The sequence below is a fragment of the Kluyveromyces lactis genome (assembly GCF_000002515.2).
Source record: "Kluyveromyces lactis strain NRRL Y-1140 chromosome C complete sequence".
NCBI classification, from domain to species: Eukaryota; Fungi; Ascomycota; class Saccharomycetes; order Saccharomycetales; family Saccharomycetaceae; genus Kluyveromyces; species Kluyveromyces lactis.
In genome coordinates this window covers 655892-680581 of record NC_006039.1, presented here as the reverse complement: position 1 = coordinate 680581, position 24690 = coordinate 655892, and the positions used below count along the sequence as shown (strand labels likewise).

Here is a 24690-nt window from a genome sequence, read left to right as displayed (position 1 = left end):
AAAATTCACTGTTATGTTGTTTTAGCAAAGCTTCAGAAAGGTAGAATTAGACAACCTTTGATTCAGATTATATCTATAATGATCTTTGGGCTTGGAAGACTATTTTACGTTGTTTTATTGCTGATTAATTCCATCGCCGTTTTGAGTGAAGAAAGGTTCCTAAGGAGAAGTATGTTTATAAGATCCTGAGAAAAGTTTCGACCAGACCAGAATACAGCTAATATAAGCTTGAATAATAATTACTAACCAGAAACTACCACACACCATTATTTACCAGTTGGACTTGGATCACAATCAAATCAAGCCGTCTTTGGCCAACAAGAAAATACCACGAAATCTAAACTAGTACAGTTGATTGGCGCAGTACAAACATTGTTAAGAAGTATGTTCACTTTAGTTCGTTTCAGGTGTCAGTAACATGCACTGCAATGGTGATTCTACCATTTCACCCCTTACAATTGCTGAGTTTTACTAACTAATGATTAATTTCAACCTTTTATTACAGTCCCACTAATCGGTATTAACATTCTCGTGATAATATACGAAGTCCTTCTAGGTTGAAATAGCACATATACGCAGATTATGTACAATAAATAGAGATAGTTCGGAATATCAATAACTTATACTGGTGGCAATTTAGGTTTATCATGATGCTGGTTGTATTGCTTATCACTATTATAAAACAATTATTTAAAGTTTCCATCAATGTCCTTTCAACTTCGTGATGGTGGGAAATATCCACAAAAAGAAAATAGAATATCAAGGAAGCTAAGAAAGGGTAAAGCGAGTGAATTGAATGGTATGTCATTATGGTTAGGCGAGCATCAGTTGCTTTGTTGGTGTTTGACAGCACTTGATGTTGTATTTTGAGCAGCGAGATTGTTTGCATTCTATATCGCTTTCAAAACGATGGATTCAGACTTGCTGTAGCTCATTTACCTTTCCGTCTATAAATTTGTGCAAAATGTCAAGGTGTGAGTTCTCGTCTGTCATAGACTGCCAGTTATTACGCTTTTCAGGGTCTGTTGGTGAAGTCTCCAAATTCAATGTAAAATAGAATAATAGACAATCATAAATGAAGAGAAATTGGTTGATATTTTGAACCATAGAAATACGCTGTCTTCTGAACTGGTTTACGGTTGTCACGATTGGATCAAACATGAGACTTGTTGGTGGTTTCGTAGCAGAAAAAGAATTAGATTTTGTAGTTGGAGAAAGATTAGGAGTTAACGGTACGGCGAAGGCGCCATACAAAGAAGGATTCTCATCGGTATCAAACTTCTTTAGGTTTGATAATATGGAATCAACAGTGCACAAAGTACCTGTTCGACCACATCCAGCAGAACAATGAACGAGCACAGTCGGTGTGTAATTAGGAGAGTACACGTTATGTGCGAACAGACTATCAATGACAAAATTCTTCAAATTGATTATTTGCAGAATTTCGTTTGGTTTGAGCAATGTCCCTAAGTCTGGCCAGTCTTTTATCTGTAATTGCAATAGTTGGAACTTACTTCTATCATTATTATAGCTCAGTTCAATTCTTCGAATGATGATCTCATTGTTATTGTCTGAAGTTTTGTTTAATTTAAGATGTCTCCAAAACTTAGATGCAAACATATCTTCCTCATGGTTAGATTCTGCCTTCATTGGTTTATCTTGTAACATAGTACTAAATTCATCCAGAAGTTTGACGTTTATACCATCATAGTTACCGTTTGCCCAAAAGTTGCAACACTTCTCAACTCCATTTTCAAACTCATCAGTTAGCGTTAGAATTATGGGCACATTGTTGTTCAGAATGCAGGTGTAGAAGTCCGAAATTGTCTCTTTCAAAGGAGCTTGGGTGGCAATATAACGTACAGACTTGATGTCAGCGGTAGAGCTTTGCTGAAGTTGGGCAAAAGGATTAACCAAATAGTTAGCATTAATATAGGTATTCCAAACATCCTCTTGTTCATCTTGAGTTGGCAAGCCACTAGCACAGGAACTATATGCGGAAGATCTCGGGGAAGGGGTTGAATTCTCACAGCCAGCACTGCATATACTAGAATGCGAGAGCTTTACTCTTGTGTGCTCATAAGGAAATATATCCTTATATCTATTCTTCGTCCCAAATTCTACCCCAGATGATATTGTGATGCTTTGTAAGTTCTCTTCAGCATCATCCTCATCAACATCATAATGACCATCTTCGACACATCTGTCGTTACCAGCTACAGTAGACCGAGATTGAGTGCTGACAATTGAAGCGGACGATGAGGGGCCCAATAATCTCTGAAGTCTTTTTCTTTCTAATAACTCCAATCTTTGGAACTTAGATATAAAGTGCAGTTTTGGAATGTCCATTAATTGGCAGAACCAGGAAGGAACTACCTGATTGATCTCCTCTGAAGCAAATCTGTGGTATAGGTTATCATATTTAACTTGGAAATTTAGTTTAGATGAATTGTGGCCACTAGAAGGATCTGCTGGCGATAATGCTGTTTGAGTTGAAGTAAATGATGACGAAGTCGCATCGGTACTGAACTGTTTGGACGGTGAAGCAGGAAATTTGAAGGATCTTAGGTCATTTTCTGATTCTAAGAAAGAATTTCTTTGAGAGCGTTCATTGATCTCTACGGCCTTCACATAATTATCTAGATCGGAAATGTCATGCTCAATCTGCGGTAACTTAAAAGTTGGTAAATGTTGATTATTTATCGGTGCCGGCAGTTTAAATCCAAACAAAGATGATAATGGTGATGATGTGGATATTGGGGAACCAGATAGAGTCCTACTGTTACCGGTTTGTGGTGGCTGTTTCAAAGGAGAACAAGAATGCGAATGAGATCTACCAGAGTGTTTCAACTGCGGTTGAACTGGAGAAATATTGTCTGCCTGATGAGGGGAAGATGGGGAATCTAAGGTATAAGAGTCTTCCAAATCCATGGTACCAACTTCGACGTCATCAGGATATGCTGCATTAAATGATTCAAAACCTTCTGCGAGAATGAAAACAGAAGGCTTTTGTTTGTCACTTACATGATCGAGGATCTTAGAAGATATTCCGAAACATGCCAATGATACTGCATAATCTGTCTGGTTTGCCACATTATCGTAAATAACCACCTTGGCATTTGCAGTGGCGCTGTCACTGCCCAATAAATATTCCGATAAAGTTTCCCTTCCTGGGGAAGGTAGATTACCTATCAACCTTTCCAGATTGAAGTTTTTCCTTTTCAGTAAAGTCGAGGGAAGACACAAGTGCATTGCCGATCTGATGTGATTTTTGTTGAACTCTATGAACGGCCTTGTATCGAATATTATCAGTTTTTCATTGGGATTCTGGTCCATATTTTCAATATAATGGTGCAAGTCCGCAGGGCTAATAAACGAGCAGTCTTTATGTTTAGGAAATCGGAGATCTTTTGGACATATTGTTGGAATAGCGGGCAAGCTATTGGACTTCATTGCTATGCTCCGCGATCTACTCCGTGAAAACGAAAGGGAACTTCTATGAGATGCTGACAACGGTGAAGGTGTACATGTACTATACGAAGGTTCAGATGCTGAAGGGAAAGTCGACGCATGTATCAGAATCTTTTCGGGCAGTACCTCCGTTGAATTTCTTTTGTAATTTGCGCTCAGGGCAGGAGATGCTAACGATGAATTCGACGATTTATCATCGATCAAAGTGGATGACGAACTTAGAACTGATGAACTTTCCGATGTGAATGAGCTGCTCTGAATTGAATCACGATCTTTATACTCTGTACATCCAGATATCGATGGTGGTCTAGCGAGAGGCCTTGAAAACGAAAGAGGTTCTTTGAGTTGGATTTCTTCCTGTTGTTTGTTGGTGCCCATCGTGTCTATATACTCCATTTCTCTTCGAAATTATAAATAGATTAGATTTGACACCCTATTACTAACAAAGTACTTTCTTTCTGTATGCTTAATTTGACAGTTTTGTCTTGGTATAGGTTCTTATTTGGTGTCTTCGTTAAAGCAGTGATTCGAACAAAGTTAAAAGATAGCTGAAGATGTTGGAAGCTGTTCTATTTGGTTCAATAATGCACTAGACCTAGAAATTACGAATTAGAAAACACTTGACCGAAAAGAAAAGAAATTCTAAAAAAGATATTGAGAAGAGGATTGCATAAGGATACACAGATGCATGCATTCGAGAAACATATCCAATGGAAAAAAAAACAACAACAACAACAATTAGCACGCACATCCACGTGATATACGGTCGAATTACATAAATGCATATGTGATATAGTAATGCCCACTTCGTTGGTTGAACCAGACACCTTGCTACTTAATTAGATTACTTTTCATCTGTAGGAAATTACCTGAAAAGACACCTTATGTAGGCAGAAAGGTACTGAAAACAAAGGACTCAGAAAAATATGCGATAAATCTTCTAAACTATTTACACCCTCATGCCGATTGCAATTTTACCAAGCAATACTCATCTCTTGTTGAATAAGAACCGCAAATTGTCAAGACATGTTACAAGGATATCACGGATGAAGAAGCAGTTTCTATGGTTAATTACGACACTCTGTTGCTTTGTGAAATGTATGAACAAAAAAAAAGACACAAATCTAGAAATCAACAGTAGAGCCGAAAGAACGGTATAATAAGGACCGAAAAATATGCTAATAGTCAAAAGATCTAGATCCCCTGGGTACTAGTCTGAGAGTATGTTCTTGGACTTGTACTCTTCAACTTGTGAAAAGTAGTTTAATAGAAGAATTGCAGATGGCTGCATAACACACCACAGCAAAATCCTGGGAATAAATTTCAATCATGAGCATAATCATAGATGGGGCTCTTTTGCGCAGTAAATTACGTCGTTACAATTATTTGCAACTGGCTTTTTTTTCTTTCTTAGAACTGACAATGAATGTTGTCCTCCGTGCTCTTGCAAAAACGAACACGAATTTTCTCGGGAAAACCAAGGCGTTGATCATTGTTCCGGTTCGAGACTACGGTCGAAACGGACATTACCTCTCTGCCCTAAACACACTCTGATCAGTAAACGTTCATTTGTCAAATAGTAATGCGAGAGTTACCATGGGACTAAGGCTCGAAAAATTTCGTACTTTTGATCCAGAATGTTAGCACGGAAAGCAGTGACCAAAACGGTTCGAAAGTTCGCTTCCCTCACAAAAGAAAAGAATTTTCAATAGAAATGGACTCGGGTCTCGAACATCTTTCTGCAAGCTGAAACGAAGAAATTAACGTAGTGAAATAACTCGGAAACTAAAGGCTACCACTACTCACAAAACGAAAAGCGAAAATTACGTACGCCTAGAAGTCAACGCACTGTATCTGTACCAGGGTCCGCCCTTAGAACTGTTCGAGCAATTTGTACCCGGATGGCGTCTTTACCTCTTTTATTGGCTTGTTTACACTTTACTCATTCACGTGACGCTGAACGTGCGGGTAAATATGAAAAGGGCATCCACCTCATTACCCTGATATACTTTCTTTTTGCCACACTCTAGGATCGAGAGCTGAAAGGAAAAAGAATTCTGGAAAGATTATAAGCTCTTATATTGAACTGTGATATTTCAAGCGATGAGCTAGCTTATTTGATCCAAATTTAAGGGTTAAAACAAACCAGTCCTATAGGATAAGCCCCCTCCCCTGATAGAATACTATGTCCCTACGTTTGATTACCCGTGTTGCCTCCCGTGTTGCTGCTCGTCCAGCTTCCATCCAGGTGGCCAGAAATGTGATTGCTCGTCCAACCTTTATCACATCTTCCCGTCAACTCTCCTATACTGCTACCACTTTCAACCAACATACTACGAAGGTTGCTCAAGTTTTAAACAGCGAAGTCGAATTAGAAACTTCTCAACAAATTGTCGACTTGCCAGAAGAATTGGCTACTTTCCTGTCCAAGTACGGTTTTGAGCCTGTCGTTCAAGAAGGCCGTAACTTGGCTCACATTAGAAGACAATTGAACGATGAAACTATCAATGTCTTCTTTGACGTTGCTCAAGTTGCTAACTTGCCTGTCGAACCAGCTGCTTTAGAACAATCTGAAGAACAATTGGAGGAAGATTTCGATAGTATGTCTGATAACTTTGCCAATGTCAACATTGTCGTTGTGAAGAACTCCGACAACACAGCAATTTCATTTGAGCTTTTGATGAACATGCAAGAAGGTTCTTTCTACGTCGATTCCGTTACCCCATACGAATCAGCAGAAGATGCTTTGAATGAATCAGCAGAAGCCGAAATCAAGAGAGAATTGGGATACCACGGTCCTCCATTCTCTAACTTGGATGAATCTTTGCAAGAGTCCTTGGAATCTTACTTGGAATCCAGAGGTATCACCACCGATTTAACTTCATTCATTTCTAATTACTCTGAGTTCAAGGAGAATAATGAATACATTCAATGGTTGTCGAAAATGAAGAAGTTCTTCGAGTAATTGCAACAATAACTCTTTTTCAATATGACTAAAGACAGAAGTATTTGTTCATTCAAAAACAATTCTGCCTCTTGGTGGTTTTACTTCACTACTGATCACTGAGCTTTATGATCCCTCTATCAACATTTCTCTTGTATATACATAATTTTTCTCTTACCTTTTTTATTATGGATTTTTAAGGCAAATTTGTACATTATATATCGCTCTATGTAATATCTGTTATAATGTACCTATCGTCTTTTCCATTGGTACCTTTGATTATTACACCGTTTGCAATAGTTTAATTATTGAAATGCAGAGCCAGCAAAAGACAAGCCTCCAAGTGAGATGCCTTTTTCATTGGTTTAGTATGTACAGGAGGCATCTCAATTATGTTGGTGAAAAGTCATCAATGTTGGTGTCCAATATTGTTTCACAATATTGTCTAAACAATTTTTCGATTTCGGGGCTGTTAGAATCCCTATCATGTTCTAGGTTATCCACAACCTCTAGGATTCTCTTTCTTAATCTTATTAGATGCCTACGAAACAAAAATTTTCTTTTAAGTAAAGAATTTGAATCTTCCGCTTCAGCTTGCACTTCCTTTAGTTCTTCATCGGTTAAATTCAAAGATGATTCCAATGATTTTATAAAACGTACAGCTTCAAGATAAACAAAACGCATACTCTCTCGAGTGCTTCCTCTCTGCTTCAACAACATTACTGGATCACAGAGCATTGTGGTAATGAACTCGTCTATTATCGTTTTCTTGAAAGTCAAAGGTAACGCGTCTTTGCATGACATAACAATTCTCAATAAGAACATCCATGGTTTCCAGGATAAATAGCTCTTGTACTCATCATTTTGAATCGAAGTCTTTGCTTCATTGTCCTTCATAAGTGCAAGACATGATTTTACAAGTTCTGTCGCCTTTACAGGATCACTGTTGTTTAGCTTTTTAGTAGCCTGTCTTTCAAATGCTTTATAAGTTAAAACGACGTGCTGTAAGGGTTCCCGCAACATACCATCATCCATCATCTTACGAAGTAGCTCATAACATCTCTCTCCACAGTTCTCCGGATCTGCTTTGATAATTAAGTTCAACGCAGCGTTTATTGTTCTGTTGTTGAAAAGGTTTGGTCTTTTTCCCAGGTAATGCTCGAAGAAAGCGATACCATATTCGTATTGTCCGGTCTTAAAGCAATTTTCCATTAAAAGATGTGCAACATGGGGAGTCAAACGCATTTTAGATTTGATATTCCAATTCTTCAAAGCAGGCAACTTGACAAATTCTGGTATTTCTTTCTTGAAACGAACATTTGGGACCTTAAAATCATAGAATATATCAAGCAGAGGCAACACACAATTGGAAAATCGTAGATCCCTTCTAGAGTGCCAAACGTTCAAATAATGAAAAAACATTTGTGAATCGATAACTTTGGGGTCAGCAGAGTTCATTATATCATCAGCCCTTTGAATGGCTTCCACTGCATCTGTAATCTTCGCACATCCAATAAGTAGTTGCGTGTACGCAATTGCATCTTTTTTTATACCTTTGGGTCTCAAATCAAAACATTTGAACAGGTAACTAGGGTCGTTAGAGTTCGCCAACGCACTTAATGCAGCGTTAAAATTTATATTATTGAGTCTTTCATCTTCAACCAATTTTAAAACTATCTTCACCACTCGTTCTGCAACTTTGACAGAAATTGGTTCTGGCAACCTTGCCAACCCTTTGAACAAATTTGTTTCAGTGTATTCATTGGGAGGTATTTGCCACTTCTTTCTCCAAGAATATAAATCCACAGCGGAATGGCTATCTTTTTCAACTTCTAGATAATGTGTCATTAATGTGTTCATTCCAGCTGCACCATTTGGTCCAGCAAGCTTTATAAGAAATAAAGCCTTTTGCAACTGGCCTCTCTTACAAAATTTCGCAACATCGCGTTCCACCAATATTGAATTTTTTAGTTGAGGTCTAGATATACCTAGTATAGTATACATTAATCTTTTATCGTTAGCGACAGAAAGAATGCTCGTATCATCGTCCGAAGTTGGTCCTACTTTGATAGACTTATCAAGATTAGTAATTTTGTGTCTCCCTTTTAAGATTTCATTCGCTTTCTTAATGGAATATCCGTACTTCCGAGCTTTGCGTGCTTCCCTTCGAGCGATATCCCTCTGCTTTCCATTTTCCTTCTCTGTTCGCTTCACAAGTGTCTGTGTCTTCTGCAGAAGGTCCAACTTAACCTTCAACGGTGAGCCGTAAGGTACCCGCGTAGCATGAAATGCCCTAACAAAGCGCTGCGCACATGGCACATGTATAACTGTTCGACCTATCGACATACAGATTCTGATGCTTGCTGACTGACTATCCTGTCTAAACTGCTCTTGAGGTGTCTGCGATGAGGTTGTACTCAAAGATTCGACCGTGATTAATATTTTTCCTACTACAGAATCATATTGGAAAAATTGACATAATATGCAAAACAGCCATATCTGAACGAGAACAAGAAACAGTGTAAGCTGCATCACACGAGACATAATTAAAAAGACCAACAAGGTGAGTAGTACTAGAATAACATCAAAGCCTCTGAAAAAGAGTTAGCATTGTTTGCGATTGCATTTTTTACATGTTTTGGGGCTGTTTTTGATAGAATATTGCATTATATATGACACAAGGTAGGCTATTTTATCCGTTGGCAGTGCTTCAAGATCGTCATTTCAGATCCAAATATCCAAATTACAATGAAAGTAGAGAGCTCAAAACCTGGAGTGTTGTTTCAAAGCGATTTCCTGCCTGGGAACAAAAACTAGTATCTATGCTACTTGATAATAAATACGCTGAATCCATAATATTTATCAATAGTGATGTTTCTATGAGCTCAGTGGGTGTTTTCAAACGGACCAAACTCCTGATTAGAACTCATATTCTAAATTCTCATTATAAAGCAGTGATTGATTTTGAATCTAGGCTCAATACCCAACCCATTACTTCTGAGCCAACGGAATTAGCGGATTTCATCGAGTGCAAGTTATTATTGATTTTAAATTGGTTCCTAAGGGGGGAATATCATCAGTGTTTACAAAGGTTCATTCAACTAATCATCGACATACCAAACTTGGTGGAGCTAATGGTAACTCTTCCAAAAGATGATATCTTTATATCGAATGAAACAATGTTTTACATCATCACTGTATCTGCATTAGTGTCAATTCCCCTAGATAATTTGGACACATTCATTCATTTAGAAGAACTAGAACAGTTTCATAAACACTTTGATGTTCTTGCTGGCAAGGGCAAACTTATAATTAATAGTAAGTTCATGAAGTTTTTCGACTGGTGGCACAATGATATGGAGCGGCTTTGCAAGCAAGATTATTTCTTAGAAAAAAAGTGGGATATAATATCTAAGACTATGAGACAAAAGATGTACGCATTTTATTTGAGGATAGCAACTAAAATACAAATTAGTTACCTATCCGAAAGAGTCGGAATATCTCGAGAAATTGTCACTCAAGAAATCACACAACTAATCTCGGAAGCCTGTTTGAATTTCCAGATTCATGATGATCTCATTTTATACCAGAAATTTGACCCTCAGATGGCTCTAAACGATTTGATGATGACTGAAGATATCACATTGGATAATAAGCTCTCCCAATTACGTCGTCAAAACCATAATTTGAGAGTAATCGTCGATGAACATTTAGCTTTAAGGAAAAGCAGAATACAGCGGCGAAGCAAGGCGAGTGACGAAGAACCTATGAATGAAGAAGAAGTTTTCGCTCTGAGCGAAAACGAGCTCTGTAATGAGACTGCTGATACTTTCAATGATTAAGAGAGTACGTAGTTTTGTTCTATTTACATGATAAATGCTAGTGAAATTACATAACTTTTAAATATTTTCGAACCGTTAGAAATCAAGAGGACGAGGTATGTCGTGATCTATTTTGGTAGAAACACCATGCTGAACAATGTTTTCGATGTCAATTACTTCTTTAGCTGCTTCAACCGTCAAGTTAGTGTATGAATTCAGGCCAATGGCAATATCATCTTCGATACGAATTCCAATATTCCTGAAATATTCGGGGTATTTTGGATCATTAGGGATGTAGAGACCAGGTTCGATAGTGATCACTTGACCCTCTTGCAAAGGTTGATGCCTGGATATTTCTGGTACGTCGTGCACATCTAAACCCAAATTATGACCTATGTAGTGCGGGTAGATTTCATTGATATCCCAGTTGCTCAAACTACTCAAACCAATGTTTTTCAGTTCTTGCTTGAAGAATTGTAAACTCTTTTCGTGAATCTGATGCAATGAAATAACATTATGGGCAGCACACAATTCAATACATTTCTTTTGAACCGCTAGGACAACTTCGTATAAATCTTTTTGGGCATCTGTAAATTTACCAGATACTGGCCATGTTCTTGAGATATCAGAACAGTATCCACCTATGGCACCTGCTGCATCTACAAGCACCATTTCATCGTCGAACATAACATCGTCATTTCTAGTATAATGAATGCATAATGCGTTGTCCCCAGTTCCGATTACTGGAATATACGCTGAACGATCACAACCACCTTCGATAAACTTGTATTCTAGGAAGGATCCCAACGTTCTTTCATTTCTGAACCTTCGAGCGTACGCTTGATTGTAAGCTCTCCCGGAAATTTGGCCGGCTCTCCTCATGATACGCAATTCTGCGGGAGATTTTGTACTTCTAAGCTCAGCTACAATTCCTTTGAGAGGTCTCAACTGTCTCGAAGGGGTCGTATTTTTGATTAAGTTCAATATCGTAAGCTCTTTTTGATTATTATCATTCATAGAGAAGAAACTGCTGAAGAAAGCTGTCGAATTCTTTGCATCCTTAGTATGATCAAAGTAGACATAATCACATCTCCTAATGATATTGCATATGTAGCGCTCTAAATTTTTGTTGCTGGTCGCTTCGTCAGCATTAAATATTTCTTTAACACCATCAACTCCGGTGCGGAACCCTTCCCATTTCTCAGCAAAAGGATCCTTTGGAGGAACCATCATATGTAGCACTACATCTTCGGGATTGTTGTTTGGTTTCTCGATTATCATGACAGAATCAGGTTCATTCCAGCCAGTGAGATAGTACATATCATTGTTCTGTTGGAATGGATAGAATACTGCTCCGGATGCGTATTTTACTTGAGAACCGGCAATGATTGCACATGATTTGGCAGCAAGTTTATCGGCAAGCTTAACTCTTCTTTTAAAGTACTCTAACGCAGTAATACCAGGAGTCAATTCCCCTGCCTTTAAAAGATATGGCCTCGTTTCATGGATGGGCTGACCACAATTAATCGGTAATCGTTGACGATTGACAAATTTCTTCAACCCCGATTGAACATGAAAGTTCCGGCATATAATTGAAGTCAAAATATTATTCTTGAACATTATCCAACAGTGCCATTTAATCACTTGATATGCAAAATTCCAGCTATTTAGCTATTGATATTTGGATAAGGTTCCAGGGAGAGTATATAATTCAGTGGTTTTCATTACGAGCCTACATAATAAGTACCTTCAAACAATTTCATCTTATTCCACACCGAATTTTTCAGTTTTTTTTTTTTTGTTTTCAGAGCATTTTATAATGGCGTCAGTTCGGACAGAGAGATGAATGTGCTGAAAGAACGTCATTCATTCAAAGTCCATGTATTAAGACAATAAGCATACGCGATTACCAAGCGCTTTTCAATGTCTTTTTAGAAACGCTGATTCTTCTCACTTTATCTGCATGGCAGTTTTGCGTGTCAAGATAAGACTTTTCTGGAGAAATGTAGTCATTCTCATTGTCACTATGGACCCTTTTCTTTGATTTCCCCTGGTAGCCCATACTATTAGTAGTATCATTAATACTCAATTCGTGTAATGTTAAGGAGTCATCAACAGAAAGTTTTTTCAAGTTTTTAAAAGTGTTTTCGCACTGTTCTAGTAATTTTTGTAACTGCGCCTCGGTCTTTGCGTATGGTTCGGTATAAAATGGACGGGCCTTTGAAGCACGGAGAACGAATGTCCATGCACACGTACCCTTTGGAAGAGTTCCTTTCGGGTAAAAAATTGAGTTAGAATCCACATTGATATAACCTGATGATCTCAACTGGGTTCCAGTGGAGCTGACTCTTACATCCGGCTCCACAACGAAAACTTCGTCCATCAACAATACGGACAAAGCATCATCAATTCTCTGCTTATCGAAATCAGTAGCAGAATCTCCGTAAAATATAGAGTAGAATTCAGAGATAGACTTAGGAAAATCGGGCTTCTTTGCCATGTATCTGTATATTTTCCTTGTCATGATGAATCTTTGCATCGTAACAGAATTCATATCAATCCTATTGTTGTTCAAACACTCGATACAAACTGGAATTGAAGATCCGGCATGGTTACCATAACAGACAGCTGGTACCATTTTTTTACACCTGAGGCATCTAATATGTTTCAGTTTTTGCGAAACGGTACCTTGGAAATTCGTATCATTTTGATTGAGAGTTAAATCACCAGGAATTGCTTGCGTGGGATGGAAATTGGCTGGTGATGATCTCAGATATTTCTGTAACATCGTTGTCGTTTGACTTGGCTCGTTAACCTGACTATTAAAGGGTGTATCCTGCGGTAGCTCGATATTATCATTTAATAGATCAAAGGGATCAAGCTGCGTTGTAATCCCGGAAGCAAGTTGCTCTTGGATTGTGTTATCCGCCAAAGAAAGCACTTTTATGCCAACTTTATGAACCGATGTGTTCAAAGATCCCACAGAGAAAGTATCTAGTCCATTTTCTTGAGGTACAGTGATAATTGTTTTTGGATCCTTTGTAGCGTCTTTGAATAACTGTGGTTGGTACTCCTTCGGCGCCAAGTCATTGAACAACAATCTCATTGTTAAAAACCTTTTCTCAGGTAAGGGATCTAGCGACTGTGTAATTATGATAAATCTTCTCATCAATTGCTGGACCATCTTGCGTGAATCTAATAATGATACTTTATCAGCTTGGCCATTGATATTGATAGTGATTGAATCATGCGAATAATCAAAAGAAAACAAGTACGTCTCAATCAAGTCGTTTGGATTACTCTCATCAATGAAAACACCTAACGAAATTGCTTTCAAATAGCCTTTCCTCAAGGTTTGGAAAACTCCATTCTCCAACCAATCTAAAAACAAGTTTGCCTCGTCGCTCTTGTCTCTTACCAAAGTCTTAATTCTAATACTTGAGGCGCTATTCTTGTCGTAATCCTTGGTACATTTTTCCGGAACAAACTTTTGGTCAACAAAGTTGTCATCGGGGAATAACCCTCTGAGGAATGCTAAACAACCAAAACACATTGTTATCATTGTTTGAACAAGTTTCTGGGACTGGTCTTGGGAAATAACATTTTTCGTGGAAACCTCGTTCTTTTCCCTCACTTTCTGAATCGTCGACATTGTAGTTATAAAGATGGCAAGTTCTGATATTAGAGGGATCTAGTACTGTTGGTGTATGTTTGTTTTAATCTCTTTTCTCTTTCTATCTCACTGAGATATAGGTTAAACAAAGGGGTAACTACTTAGCCGCCGATCTGTGTTTTGGCATTTTTCAATTTTCTTTTTTTTTTAGTTTTCCCTTTCGTTAACTTTAACATGGAATTGGATATGATGTTGCACAGAATGAAAAAAAATATCAGTCACGTGATAAATTATTCTTAGAATATAGTTATATGCTGTGTATGTTGCTACCTTCACAATCAAAAACCTAAGAACAACCCAATGTCGCTTGCCGGACATGTAACCCTTTAGTTAGTATATTGGTGGTACTAAAGGAGTACCTCGTGCCTCATATTTTCCGAAACGATACTGATTGCGTGAATGTCCCCCAAAACTAGTCCTAAAATTCTTTATATCAAGGAGAATAGTTTCTCCGGGGAAATTCTGAACTCAGCACCATCCCCTCGCCCAAAAAAAAAATTAAAAAAAAAAGGGAAAATTTTGGAATTTTCGAAAGTGAAAAAGATTGAATTCATCACATCAATATTATAAAATAACGAAATAGATGGAAATCACCTACATAGTATATATGAGTTTTCAAGGAAGAAAAGATATACATAAAAGGTAAAAGCACTAGGTACGATTCATTATTACGTTAGAATTATAAGGCACTGTACGTTGTTATACTGCTTGTTTACAACGTTCTATTCTGTTTCTCATTAGATTTTATTGAAGAAGTGGACCATTTCAAAGGCTATATTAATAGCTAAGGGATTGAATTGATATCGGTATAAATCTGATTTTGATTACATTTTTTAGACATGCCTGAGTCAACATTGTCCCTGGGGTCAAAAGATCTGTACTCTAATCTATCGTTGAATGATCAAAGTATGGATAATTCATCTATGAAGGCGATATATGAGGCAGACATGGCAGATACGGATGATAATGGATATCAAGATGAGGAGAGAGATGAACATTTGGTACCCACGATTTCGAGACCTCTTTCGAGGTCTAGTGTAACGTCAGGGCTATCTATGACGGCAACAAAAGATGGTGTTGAGGGGAGAAGGGTACAGAGGTATGGAATCCCACAGTACTCGCTTAATCTGTTGAATTCCATGTCGCAATCCTACTGGAAACCAAAAAAAAATAATGGGTCGAACGTTGCAGACGAACTTGATTCTCCTATTGGTCCACCCATGACTCTTCGAGAAAAGATTAAATTATTAAGTACAGACGCTTTGTCAAGAACAGGTGTTGAGGATTCTAGGTTAGACAGTGTTTCTTTGAACGGCATGTCTCGTGAGTCGCTCACGCCTTCGAAACTGCAACAACAGCCAAGAGAGCTGCAAGAAAACCTGTTGAATGATTTCAATAATCCCAACGTTATTCCTAGGGTAAATAGCGAATTGGAAACTAATTTGAGCACAATGGGCGATGATATGTCGTATTTGCATGACATGAAAAACATACCCTCAGTTCTGGTTGCTGCTGATAGTGACAACGATTAGAATACTACACACAAGGATTTTAGTAAACACACGAGGAGACATCTTCTTCAAAGAGCAGGACTAACTTAACAAAAAACAAATTCAAAAAAAAGCACACTCTAAAAAAAAAATCGAACACAATTGTAAAAATTAAAACCTCTAACGCCACAAGCGTTTCATTTATCTCCATTCACTTCATTTCAGAGTTTTTTTATGTATCTTCATTTCATTTATTTGTTGTTTCTTTCATTGGTTATCTGGAGTGTTGGATTATTTTACACGGAACATTTTGACGCCTCTATGTATTTCATATTATCACGTTTATTTACTTTAGTAATGTTGGTTTACTCCTAGTTTTAGCACCTACGGTACCTCGGCAAAGATGTGTCAGTCCTCATTATGCTATTATCTTTGAGAACTGAGTTTAAGTTTTCAATATCTAAACTAAGTTTCTATCATAAAGTGTTTAACTAGGAATAAATCATATACTTTAGGAGCAATATAACTAAAATAAACGACAGCCAACACTAGCAGTCCGATTTAATTGAAGAGTGATTACAAATGTCAATGATAAACTAATCAGCTCATTACATACTCCTTCTTCCTTCAAGGTGTTTGTCCAGGAGGGGATCTATACATTTCTACTTTGTAACGTCAGTCAATTTAACCTTATTTACCCTGACTCCGATGATAATAGCGAACAGAAATTAATTACAGTGCCAGTCACAATTTAAGACGTTAAACTGCGAACATTCACAGAGATATGTTATTGGATGACACTTAAACCGTTGACAGCTATACTCCTAAGACGCTAAGGTCCACAATTGACAGTGAAAATGTTAAGAATCGGTTCCAGATGCGTTAGAAGTGTGCCTAAGAGTTCGTTGCGAGTTTCTAGCACCAAAATTGGCAAGCTATTCGTTCGCTCAGTATCAGATAAGCCAGAAGAGGTATTCACAAAGTTATCTGATGAAAATGATCCGCAGAGGGATGCTTTCTTCAAATACTCATGGGGTACATGGTTGAAGAATGATAAACAAGAAAAGGAGAAGAGAATTACTAAGTTCTCTCTCGAGGGTTTGAACAGCGTGATTGATGATTTGTATAAGCAATCCATAGAAAACGCTAAAAGATTATCGAAAAGCAGCATTCCACCACCAGCTTATTTACCAAACTTAACTGTTTCTCTCCCACACAATGTTAAAATTGAGAATATCGGGACAGTTAATCCCAATGAAAAGATCAGAATTGTGTCAATGGCTAGCATCCATGAAGGTAAGCATCACAGAATATACAAAATTGATACCAACGCCGAAAAGTCCTTTGTTTTAAGAATTCCATACGCATTGGACGATGAAAATACCCTTGCTTACAGATTGAAGAGTGAAGTGGCCACTATGGATTTTGCCGATCTCAAACTGGGTCTTAAAGTTCCAAAAGTTTACAGTTTCGGTGTTAATGCTTTGAACCCTGTCAGACAGCCTTTCATTTTGGAGGAATATATAGAAGGTACGCTTCTAATGAGAAGTTGGACTCCGTTGGAGAATGACGCCGAGGATGGCAAATCTCATAAGGATAAGTTAAATGCTGTCATTAATCCTATTTCTAAGTTCCAGGCCAAGCTCGCAGAAGTTAAGTTTAACGCCTTCGGAAGTTTATATTTTGCCAAGGATTACAAAACTTCTGAAGAGTCGGCTTATGAAGGTGAAACAAATGAAGAATTAAAAGATAGATGGAGAATTGGCCCAAGTGTTGAAAGATGCTTATGGAGAAAAAAGTCTACTTTGAACTTCGATGACCGCAAACAATATTTAGGACCATGGGATATATCATCTCCTTTAGATATCGTCAAATGTACAGGATTACTGGAAGCGGAAAACGCTCGTGCTAGACTAGGTCTTGTCCAAGCTCACGCATCGCCAGAAGTTGTCGCCGAAGATATATTGAAAGATCAAATAAAGACTTTTGATAATCTTGCCAAAGTTGCCCCAGATCTAATTAATACTAAAACCACTTCTATTCCGAAAATGGAGAATCTTTTAAAGCCTCGTTTACATCATCCAGATTTAGACCCAATGAATGTTATTTTAAAAGAAGATGATGATGTTCCTTACTTATTGGACTTTGAAGGATCATCCATTAAGCCTTACATTTTACAAAACACTCCTCAATTTGTTGCCTACGATGGACCAAAAATCTATGACCTAGAAAAGGATATTGAAGGGTACAAGGACATGGAAGAATCGGAAAAAGCCAAACTTGAGTTCATGTACAAGCGTACTCGTAACCAGTTTTTATGGGAGTTTGCTTTAAATGAAAACTTACCTGAATTGATCTCTTCTGTCGCTCCACCAATCAAAGTTTTGAGAAACCCTTATGTGGCTGCCATCGAAAGAAAGTCCGACGAAGAATACCTTTTGATTGAAGAAGCTCTTCTTCAATTGGCTGAAGTCTGGCCGATCTTCGCTAATAACAAATTAGTAAATGCCGCTGAATACCCACTAAAATATTCCGAAGAAGAAGTCAAAAAGCATGCTGATGCATTGAACGCTTATCATGAGAAACTGATTTCCCAACCATTTGCCGCTACCCAAGGATGGATGCCACAAGATATGTTTGATAACCTAGTTCAAGGTGGCATTTTGGTAAAAAATGAGAAAGGAGATTACGTTATTTCTCGCACGGAAGATGCCTAAATCTGCGAACAGACTTTTCTTCTTGTAAATAAATATTCTGAACAACTCTATAGCTATAAATTTTTTTGCCTTCCTGGTTTACAGCAGAGGAGCGTTCTTGTGACCATCATTATATGAAATCAAAGAATGTTGGCCTAATTTCCTGTATTATCCAGTTTAAGCTATGAAATTCTAAATTTCCATTTATGCTAAAATAACTCCAACAATTACTATCATAATATCTGGCTGGGTTTTAATATGATATTGAAGTGCCCAAGTAAACAAAACGACTCAAGCCAATGACTGTGGCCAACAGGGTTGGATATATCGTCAAGCGCGGATACAGTACACAGAGAACACCAATCGATATATCTTCGAACTCTGCGTTTAAAGAATCTTTAGCTTCAAACGCTCTTTTGAATCGTCTATACCAACTGAATCAAAATGGAAAGATAGCTATAAAAGTATACTCTGACAAATGCCCCGAAACTAATCTAAATGTGAGTGCGACATTACCAGTAACACATATTCCTACTACAAAAATAACTGATGCGGTTAAACAGGATGACTCTATTTCAAACTGGAGAAAACCTCTTGTGAAATGGTTTCGACTTGGTAAATTTGTATTAGGGATGTATAAAGTCGGAGTCAAATCCACCTGGTCTACCTATTTCGACTCCAAGGGATTCAAATATACCGTCAATGAGTTAACGAAATTAATAGAGTTCAAAGAAATAGAAAGTAGAGTGCTGAAACAGAATAAATTCGATGAGATTGATCTTACAAGAAAACAATATCTTCAATGGCTTCGTAGAAAAGAGTTTTGGAAAATACCAAGATTTCTGATAGCTTTTATCATGTTTGAGGAGGTTACACCGTTATTGTGTTATATTTTCCCATCCCTTTCACCCTGGAATTGTTTAATGCCAGGTCTTTATCGAAGGATTAGTGACTCAAGAAGCAAAAAATTGGTAGATAATTTTGAAATAGAAAAGTCATACATTTCGCCTTATGAACTAGATAAGACTGCTGTCTCTCAATTCTTAACAAAACAAAATATTATGCCTAGTTGGAGAATGGGCATTTATAACATTACCAAAGAGTTTAAAATCCCATTACTAAAAGTAGTTGAAACTAATCAAAAGATTATGATCGATGATTGGTTACTTCTACGTGAATTGTTGAGAGATAGTGAGGAGCCTACCATTTTAAGTGATAGAGAACTTGTAGATGCTATCGCTAGACGGCAGTTATATCAAAAGGGCGAAGATTTGAATAAAATGGTGGAAAACATAGAGCAACAAAAGGTTTTAAAACTAAGGCTCTTACTTTATTTAAGTTTTAAATTTGAGGGAACTGTTGCTGCCGATATTTTTGGCGGAAAGCTACTGGCAGAAAGGTGGGGCGTCAACAATATGGCAATTTTCAACTTTCCTGGGTCTAATGAGTTGTTAAAAGCGGAACATCTGAAAAATATTGGTTTGTGATTCATAAACGTTGAACGGACTTTCATATATATATAAATAGTTTCAAGATCATGAAAAGCTAAATAGAACATACAACCTTGTAAATATTATTCAAAATACTCTTACGTTCGGGCTTTAAATATCACATACGAAAAAAAAAAAAGAGTTAATATATACCTATTGGTTATAGTATTATACGTGAGCAGTAAAATGATAATGTAAATAGAACTGAAAAAAGGACACAAGAAATAAAGTAATTAAATTAAGTCTACATATGCATGTTGGGGCCAATCACACCTGTTTTGTTATACTTCCAGTATTAACGAATGACATAAACAACAGGAGATGATAGTTTTAAGGAAAAGTAGAGGATAAAAAGGATATGAAAGTTGTGCAATGACTATACTTTATACTTCTCCAAATGAGCATTTTCTTCTGTTACTATAGTATGCGAATGACCAGCACCTCGTATGACATTCTTTTTGTCATCAAGAGTACAGTATGGAATATTTGCGAACCAGCCATCTGCATATATATCTTTCATCGTAGCTCTTTGAGCAGGATTCACCTCTAAAATCTTAGACATGATGGGTCTTGATGCATGTGGGAGTAGTCTCAATAATCTGTAGGGACCATGTATAACTTTCTTTTGTTTCCTTTGAGGTACTTGATATTCAGAAGATGTTGGATCTGCTTTGGGGTTAATTGGTTCTTCATGAGTGACCTGTGATGCTTTCTTTTCGACAACTTCAGTCTTCTGCTCCGGTGTAGAAGTGATTTGATTTACTTGGGTACTAGAAGACCCATGTTCCTCATGTTCCCTATGTTGAGGAGCCTCTTCAGTAATTTCACGTGGTTTGGAATCTTTCATTTGCTTGACCTTTTGACGTTCTTCTCTCTTGGTCTTCATCAAAGCTTCATGTTCTTGAGCAGATTTCACATAATCGTGTTCCACGTCATCTGGCATGCAGTATAAGCTGAAATTAACGTCGGAATCCTTTGGAACTTTCCAAGGGAATCTCTTCAACATCATGCAGCAGAAGATGATACCCATGGACCATATATCTACCATTGGAGCATCGTATCCGTTCGAATGGACCAAGACTTCTGGTGCTAAATATGGATCACTACCAACAATTCCATGGGCCAACTTTGTGTCATTTTCGTAGGTATATTTATAAACGAAAGCTGAACCAAAATCTATCAATTTTAAAATACCTTCCTTGGTCATAACGCAGTTATCCAATTTCAAATCTCTATGAGCATAACCTTTCGAATGTAAATAGTTGACAGCTTCCACCAGTTGTTTAAAACAACAATTGATCTCACCACGTGACATTTCTCCAGACATGACCACGGCGAAGAAGTCTACGGGACAATACTCCATGACTTGGTAGTATTGAGTTTGTTTTGCATCAGAGAAAATATCCAAAGTTTCAATGATATTAGGGTGATGTAACATGGAACCAACACAGAATTCTGAGGTACATTTTCTTGCGTAGTCCCTAATAGGTTCATTGGGCTTCCTTGAACGGAACTGTTTCACAGCGAACATGGCACCATCAGAAGGTCTAACAAGAACTTTGACAGAACCACCCGCACCGGAACCCAACACTTTACCAAGTTTCCCGTATTTTTGAGCTAATATCGAATCATCATGGTAAATGTTAGTCTTATTGGAAAGTGAAAGGGTAGAATCCGTACTTGGTGGTATAGCACTGAAGGCATGGCTGTTATGATCTAGGTTATTCGTTTGATCTGGTGAGATCAAATCTGTAAGTTTCGTGCTGGACATAAGACTGCCTCCTGACGGCCTCTTTTTCATACCAGGTCTGAAAAATCTAGTAAGTTTATGCTGTTGAGACTGTTGATGCGGATTCGCACATGACCCGTTGGCATTATGACTGTGGTTGTTACTGCTACCGTTATCATGCAGAAGCTGCTGCGTGCTGGCGGAAACAGATTGTACGGGACCAGCAGCGGTCACTGCTGTTACCGTTGTACCACGACGATCGCTATGACCGGAAGAAGGAGTGAAATTATGACCCGGTTCCAGAAAAGCTGCCACCGAATGCGTAAATGACTCAGTATGATGTGGTTTATTGCTACTATTATTGCTATTATTGTTGTGATGATGACTATTTGGTGATCCGGAAGAAGGAGACGAACGTCCGTGTCCTCGCTCTTGCTCCGCAGTCGCTCCGGATGCCAAACTCAACTGTGACGAAGAATGAGTCTTCTTCCTATGGAAAGACAAACCTAACAAAGATGGCATAGTTAATGTGTTGACTGATGATATTTGATTTCTTCTGAACTTGAAAACGGTTTATTCTCCTATTTGTCGTGTATCTGAAGGAACATGCGACTAAATGTGAATTAATAACCGAAAGACGATTTTAGTATGACCACTTTTCCACACTCACACACTTAAAAAAAAGAAGATTAATTAATGAGAAACAACTAATAACCAGGGTGCGTTCAACCTTTCAGTCCACTCGAACGAAATAATTTGAAGCTGATTTCTACGAGAACAGGCCTAGTTTCAATAAATGTACTTGAATACATAATATGATGCATACTATATATATATATATATAGATGTATTTTATCTATTTTATATATCGCAAATTGATTTCCAGCATCTTTCCCAGGGCAGTTTAAACTGAAAAAATCCAAAAAAAAGAAGCTAAGGAAATTGTGGTAGAGAAACGAGCTTAGTACTGCAGGTACTGTGCGACATTGCAGGGTGACTAACGAAATTTTGTGAATGTGATCCGAGCTAATTTAGTACAGGGGAATGGCAAGGCACAGTAGCAAGAAGGAAAGACGAGATGGAAGATGGAAGAGGGAAGAGTAGACAAGCGCTCTGGAAGTGCTGTGCGGCACCGTACCCTGTATCTGCTCTGTATTATATAAGTTGTGACACGTTATGTCCAAGAGGTACAGATAAGAGAATATACACTCACGCGCAGAGGTTTTTCTCTGCGCGTGTTTATGTCTTGGCCGCACGCCGGCGTTGTTACGGTATAGAAGGTTGGTATACCATTGCCATATATAGAGTTTTTTGGTATTTACATATCAGGTGATCATTAAATGGGTCACTGGTCATAGCGGACCACAGGTGAGGGCTAGGATCAATTTTTTTTCATCACGCTCGTTCCTTCGTTCGTTATTCCCGTTAGGTTTGAATTCCTCTCGGGACGGAAACATTTGCAGTGGGCCGGTATTGTGTCCGGGTTAGTGTGCCGAACCCCGATTGGCATGTGATTTTACCAGCCGAGCAGAGACAGGTTTTTCCCCTTATTTAAGAACCGAGGTCACGTGATATGATATGATACGATTAGTTTTATCTTGCTTAGGAGCCGAGATATACACAGCAAGTGACATGGCGTTTATGCGCCACATTCTTGTCGTATTAGCGGTCCATCGCCAGTCTTGGTTCCTCATTTAAGTATTTCTGGGCAGTTGCCGCATGTTTGTGCTTTTGCCGAAAATGTAAACATCAAAAATATCAACACTTTTTTTTGGTTCTTAGTATCAATCCAATACATTAGATATGATATGAGGAAACTCCCCAGATTTTGCCCAATAAGAGACTATTCCATGCATTTTTCAATCTTAACTAAACCCTGCCTTTGATCATGCTCACATATAAGCAACGCCAGTCATTAAATCATGCTATTTGCGATTATGTACGACAAAATGAGGGCTCAGACGAGCTTCTCGTTCAGCTAGAATCCGTACTTCTTCCCAATGGTTCGGACGTTATACCTCAGGATCCCAATCTTCTTGAAAGAAAATGGAATTCTATCGTGAGGTTGCAATCTAAAATCATGGAACTGGAGAAGAATTGTGAGGAATTACAAAAATCTATTGATGAACAACAATCGAGCACGAATCAAATATCAAACGCATCAAGCGATTGGTGTCCCCGTGACACTCCTTCGTTTCAAATCACGTTGGATGCTTCCATCACGGCATTATGCCTTCATCCCAGTTTACCGATCATCTTCATAGGACTAGACTCTGGTAAGTTGCTACGTTACGATATTTTAAACGTGGAACTTCCATTGCAATCTACCATGGCTCATATGGACGGTATAACATCGATCTCGATCTCTTTACCCAATGAGAATGGAAGACCGGCATATTTGGCTACCACCTCGAAGGATTTGAATACCAAAATATGGGAACTAGAATTGGATTCAACGCTGTCTCACATCAAAACGCTTGCCGGGCATGAACACACGGTATCAGACTGCCAATTCTTTGAAAGAGGTGCGGATCTTCTACTAGCTACTTGCTCCAGAGACCTTTACTTGAAAATCTGGGATATATCCAACGGTTGGTGTATCAAATCTTTCCAGCCTCATACCCAATGGATCAGATCTCTTCATGTTCATGGCGAATTTGTCTTGACTGGGTCTAATGATTCTGCCATCAGATTGACACATTGGCCATCAGGCAACGGGCTTTCCATGGGGATAGGACATGACTTCCCCGTAGAAAAAGTTCTTATTCTTATACCAGATCCACAACATCTGCAACCGCAATATCAGCCTTTGGGATTTCAACATGTCGCATCCGCGTCCCGTGATGGTACCATTCGACTTTGGAAAGTGTCTTTGCCAAAGTTTATCCCGCATAGACCACCGCGACCAAACCCGTTGGATACAACTTTTAAGGTAATAGCTGTATTGACAGATCATAACTCTTGGGTTAGAGATTTGCGTCAGTTTAATGATATGTTGTTTTCCTGTAGTGATGATGGATCGGTCAAGTGTTGGTCATTAGATTGGACAAATCTGTCGACGACAACATGCAAAAAATCATGGGATTTATCGAATAAAGGGTTCCAAAACTGTTTAACATTAGATAATATTGCATTCACTGGACTACCGTCCAGAAAGCTTCTTTTCTCAGGTAGCAGTGAAGGAACTTTAACAAGCTTTATGAGGTAACGCATATAATTTCATCTCCCGACCAATACAATTCGGATAGTTAAGGTCAATTACGAAGGAATTCATCTAATAGATATAATGATTTGCTATTTTAATTTATTGTCTTAATACGCTGTGGAAATTATCATTCCAAATACAGTTATATATATATAAAAGTCAACATTGCTA

The 24690-nt window shown here is 38.1% G+C and overlaps 12 protein-coding genes across 12 annotated transcripts; 7 read left to right on the top strand and 5 right to left on the bottom strand.

Annotated features, from left to right (window-relative positions):
• Nucleotides 1–78: 78 nt before the first annotated feature.
• On the top strand, nucleotides 79–725 carry YOS1 (Yos1p; the record flags this gene model as incomplete). Its single annotated transcript, XM_002999312.1, has 3 exons — nucleotides 79–169; nucleotides 251–382; nucleotides 598–725. 3 exons carry the CDS (start codon nucleotides 79–81, stop codon nucleotides 723–725), a joined length of 351 nt encoding a protein of 116 aa, XP_002999358.1.
• A 190-nt stretch (nucleotides 726–915) lies between these two features.
• Nucleotides 916–3867, bottom strand: PTP3 (tyrosine protein phosphatase PTP3; the record flags this gene model as incomplete). The annotated part of the gene is made up of 1 exon (XM_452544.1): nucleotides 916–3867. The coding sequence occupies one exon, from the start codon at nucleotides 3865–3867 to the stop codon at nucleotides 916–918; it is 2952 nt and encodes a 983-aa protein (XP_452544.1).
• Nucleotides 3868–5656: 1789 nt separating this feature from the next.
• On the top strand, nucleotides 5657–6436 carry MAM33 (Mam33p; the record flags this gene model as incomplete). Its single annotated transcript, XM_452543.1, has 1 exon — nucleotides 5657–6436. One exon carries the CDS (start codon nucleotides 5657–5659, stop codon nucleotides 6434–6436), a length of 780 nt encoding a protein of 259 aa, XP_452543.1.
• Nucleotides 6437–6805: 369 nt separating this feature from the next.
• MRX1 (Mrx1p) lies at nucleotides 6806–8959 on the bottom strand (the record flags this gene model as incomplete). Its single annotated transcript, XM_452542.1, has 1 exon — nucleotides 6806–8959. One exon carries the CDS (start codon nucleotides 8957–8959, stop codon nucleotides 6806–6808), a length of 2154 nt encoding a protein of 717 aa, XP_452542.1.
• A 128-nt stretch (nucleotides 8960–9087) lies between these two features.
• PCI8 (Pci8p) lies at nucleotides 9088–10257 on the top strand (the record flags this gene model as incomplete). Its single annotated transcript, XM_452541.1, has 1 exon — nucleotides 9088–10257. The coding sequence occupies one exon, from the start codon at nucleotides 9088–9090 to the stop codon at nucleotides 10255–10257; it is 1170 nt and encodes a 389-aa protein (XP_452541.1).
• A 75-nt stretch (nucleotides 10258–10332) lies between these two features.
• On the bottom strand, nucleotides 10333–11856 carry ICP55 (aminopeptidase; the record flags this gene model as incomplete). The annotated part of the gene is made up of 1 exon (XM_452540.1): nucleotides 10333–11856. The coding sequence occupies one exon, from the start codon at nucleotides 11854–11856 to the stop codon at nucleotides 10333–10335; it is 1524 nt and encodes a 507-aa protein (XP_452540.1).
• Nucleotides 11857–12142: 286 nt separating this feature from the next.
• Nucleotides 12143–13888, bottom strand: HOP1 (Hop1p; the record flags this gene model as incomplete). Its single annotated transcript, XM_452539.1, has 1 exon — nucleotides 12143–13888. One exon carries the CDS (start codon nucleotides 13886–13888, stop codon nucleotides 12143–12145), a length of 1746 nt encoding a protein of 581 aa, XP_452539.1.
• An 860-nt stretch (nucleotides 13889–14748) lies between these two features.
• Nucleotides 14749–15441, top strand: KLLA0_C07601g (uncharacterized protein; the record flags this gene model as incomplete). The annotated part of the gene is made up of 1 exon (XM_452538.1): nucleotides 14749–15441. One exon carries the CDS (start codon nucleotides 14749–14751, stop codon nucleotides 15439–15441), a length of 693 nt encoding a protein of 230 aa, XP_452538.1.
• An 815-nt stretch (nucleotides 15442–16256) lies between these two features.
• AIM9 (Aim9p) lies at nucleotides 16257–18116 on the top strand (the record flags this gene model as incomplete). Its single annotated transcript, XM_452537.1, has 1 exon — nucleotides 16257–18116. The coding sequence occupies one exon, from the start codon at nucleotides 16257–16259 to the stop codon at nucleotides 18114–18116; it is 1860 nt and encodes a 619-aa protein (XP_452537.1).
• A 278-nt stretch (nucleotides 18117–18394) lies between these two features.
• PNT1 (Pnt1p) lies at nucleotides 18395–19582 on the top strand (the record flags this gene model as incomplete). Its single annotated transcript, XM_452536.1, has 1 exon — nucleotides 18395–19582. One exon carries the CDS (start codon nucleotides 18395–18397, stop codon nucleotides 19580–19582), a length of 1188 nt encoding a protein of 395 aa, XP_452536.1.
• A 379-nt stretch (nucleotides 19583–19961) lies between these two features.
• HRK1 (putative serine/threonine protein kinase HRK1) lies at nucleotides 19962–21836 on the bottom strand (the record flags this gene model as incomplete). The annotated part of the gene is made up of 1 exon (XM_452535.1): nucleotides 19962–21836. One exon carries the CDS (start codon nucleotides 21834–21836, stop codon nucleotides 19962–19964), a length of 1875 nt encoding a protein of 624 aa, XP_452535.1.
• Nucleotides 21837–23202: 1366 nt separating this feature from the next.
• On the top strand, nucleotides 23203–24522 carry PAC1 (Pac1p; the record flags this gene model as incomplete). The annotated part of the gene is made up of 1 exon (XM_452534.1): nucleotides 23203–24522. The coding sequence occupies one exon, from the start codon at nucleotides 23203–23205 to the stop codon at nucleotides 24520–24522; it is 1320 nt and encodes a 439-aa protein (XP_452534.1).
• Nucleotides 24523–24690: the final 168 nt, after the last annotated feature.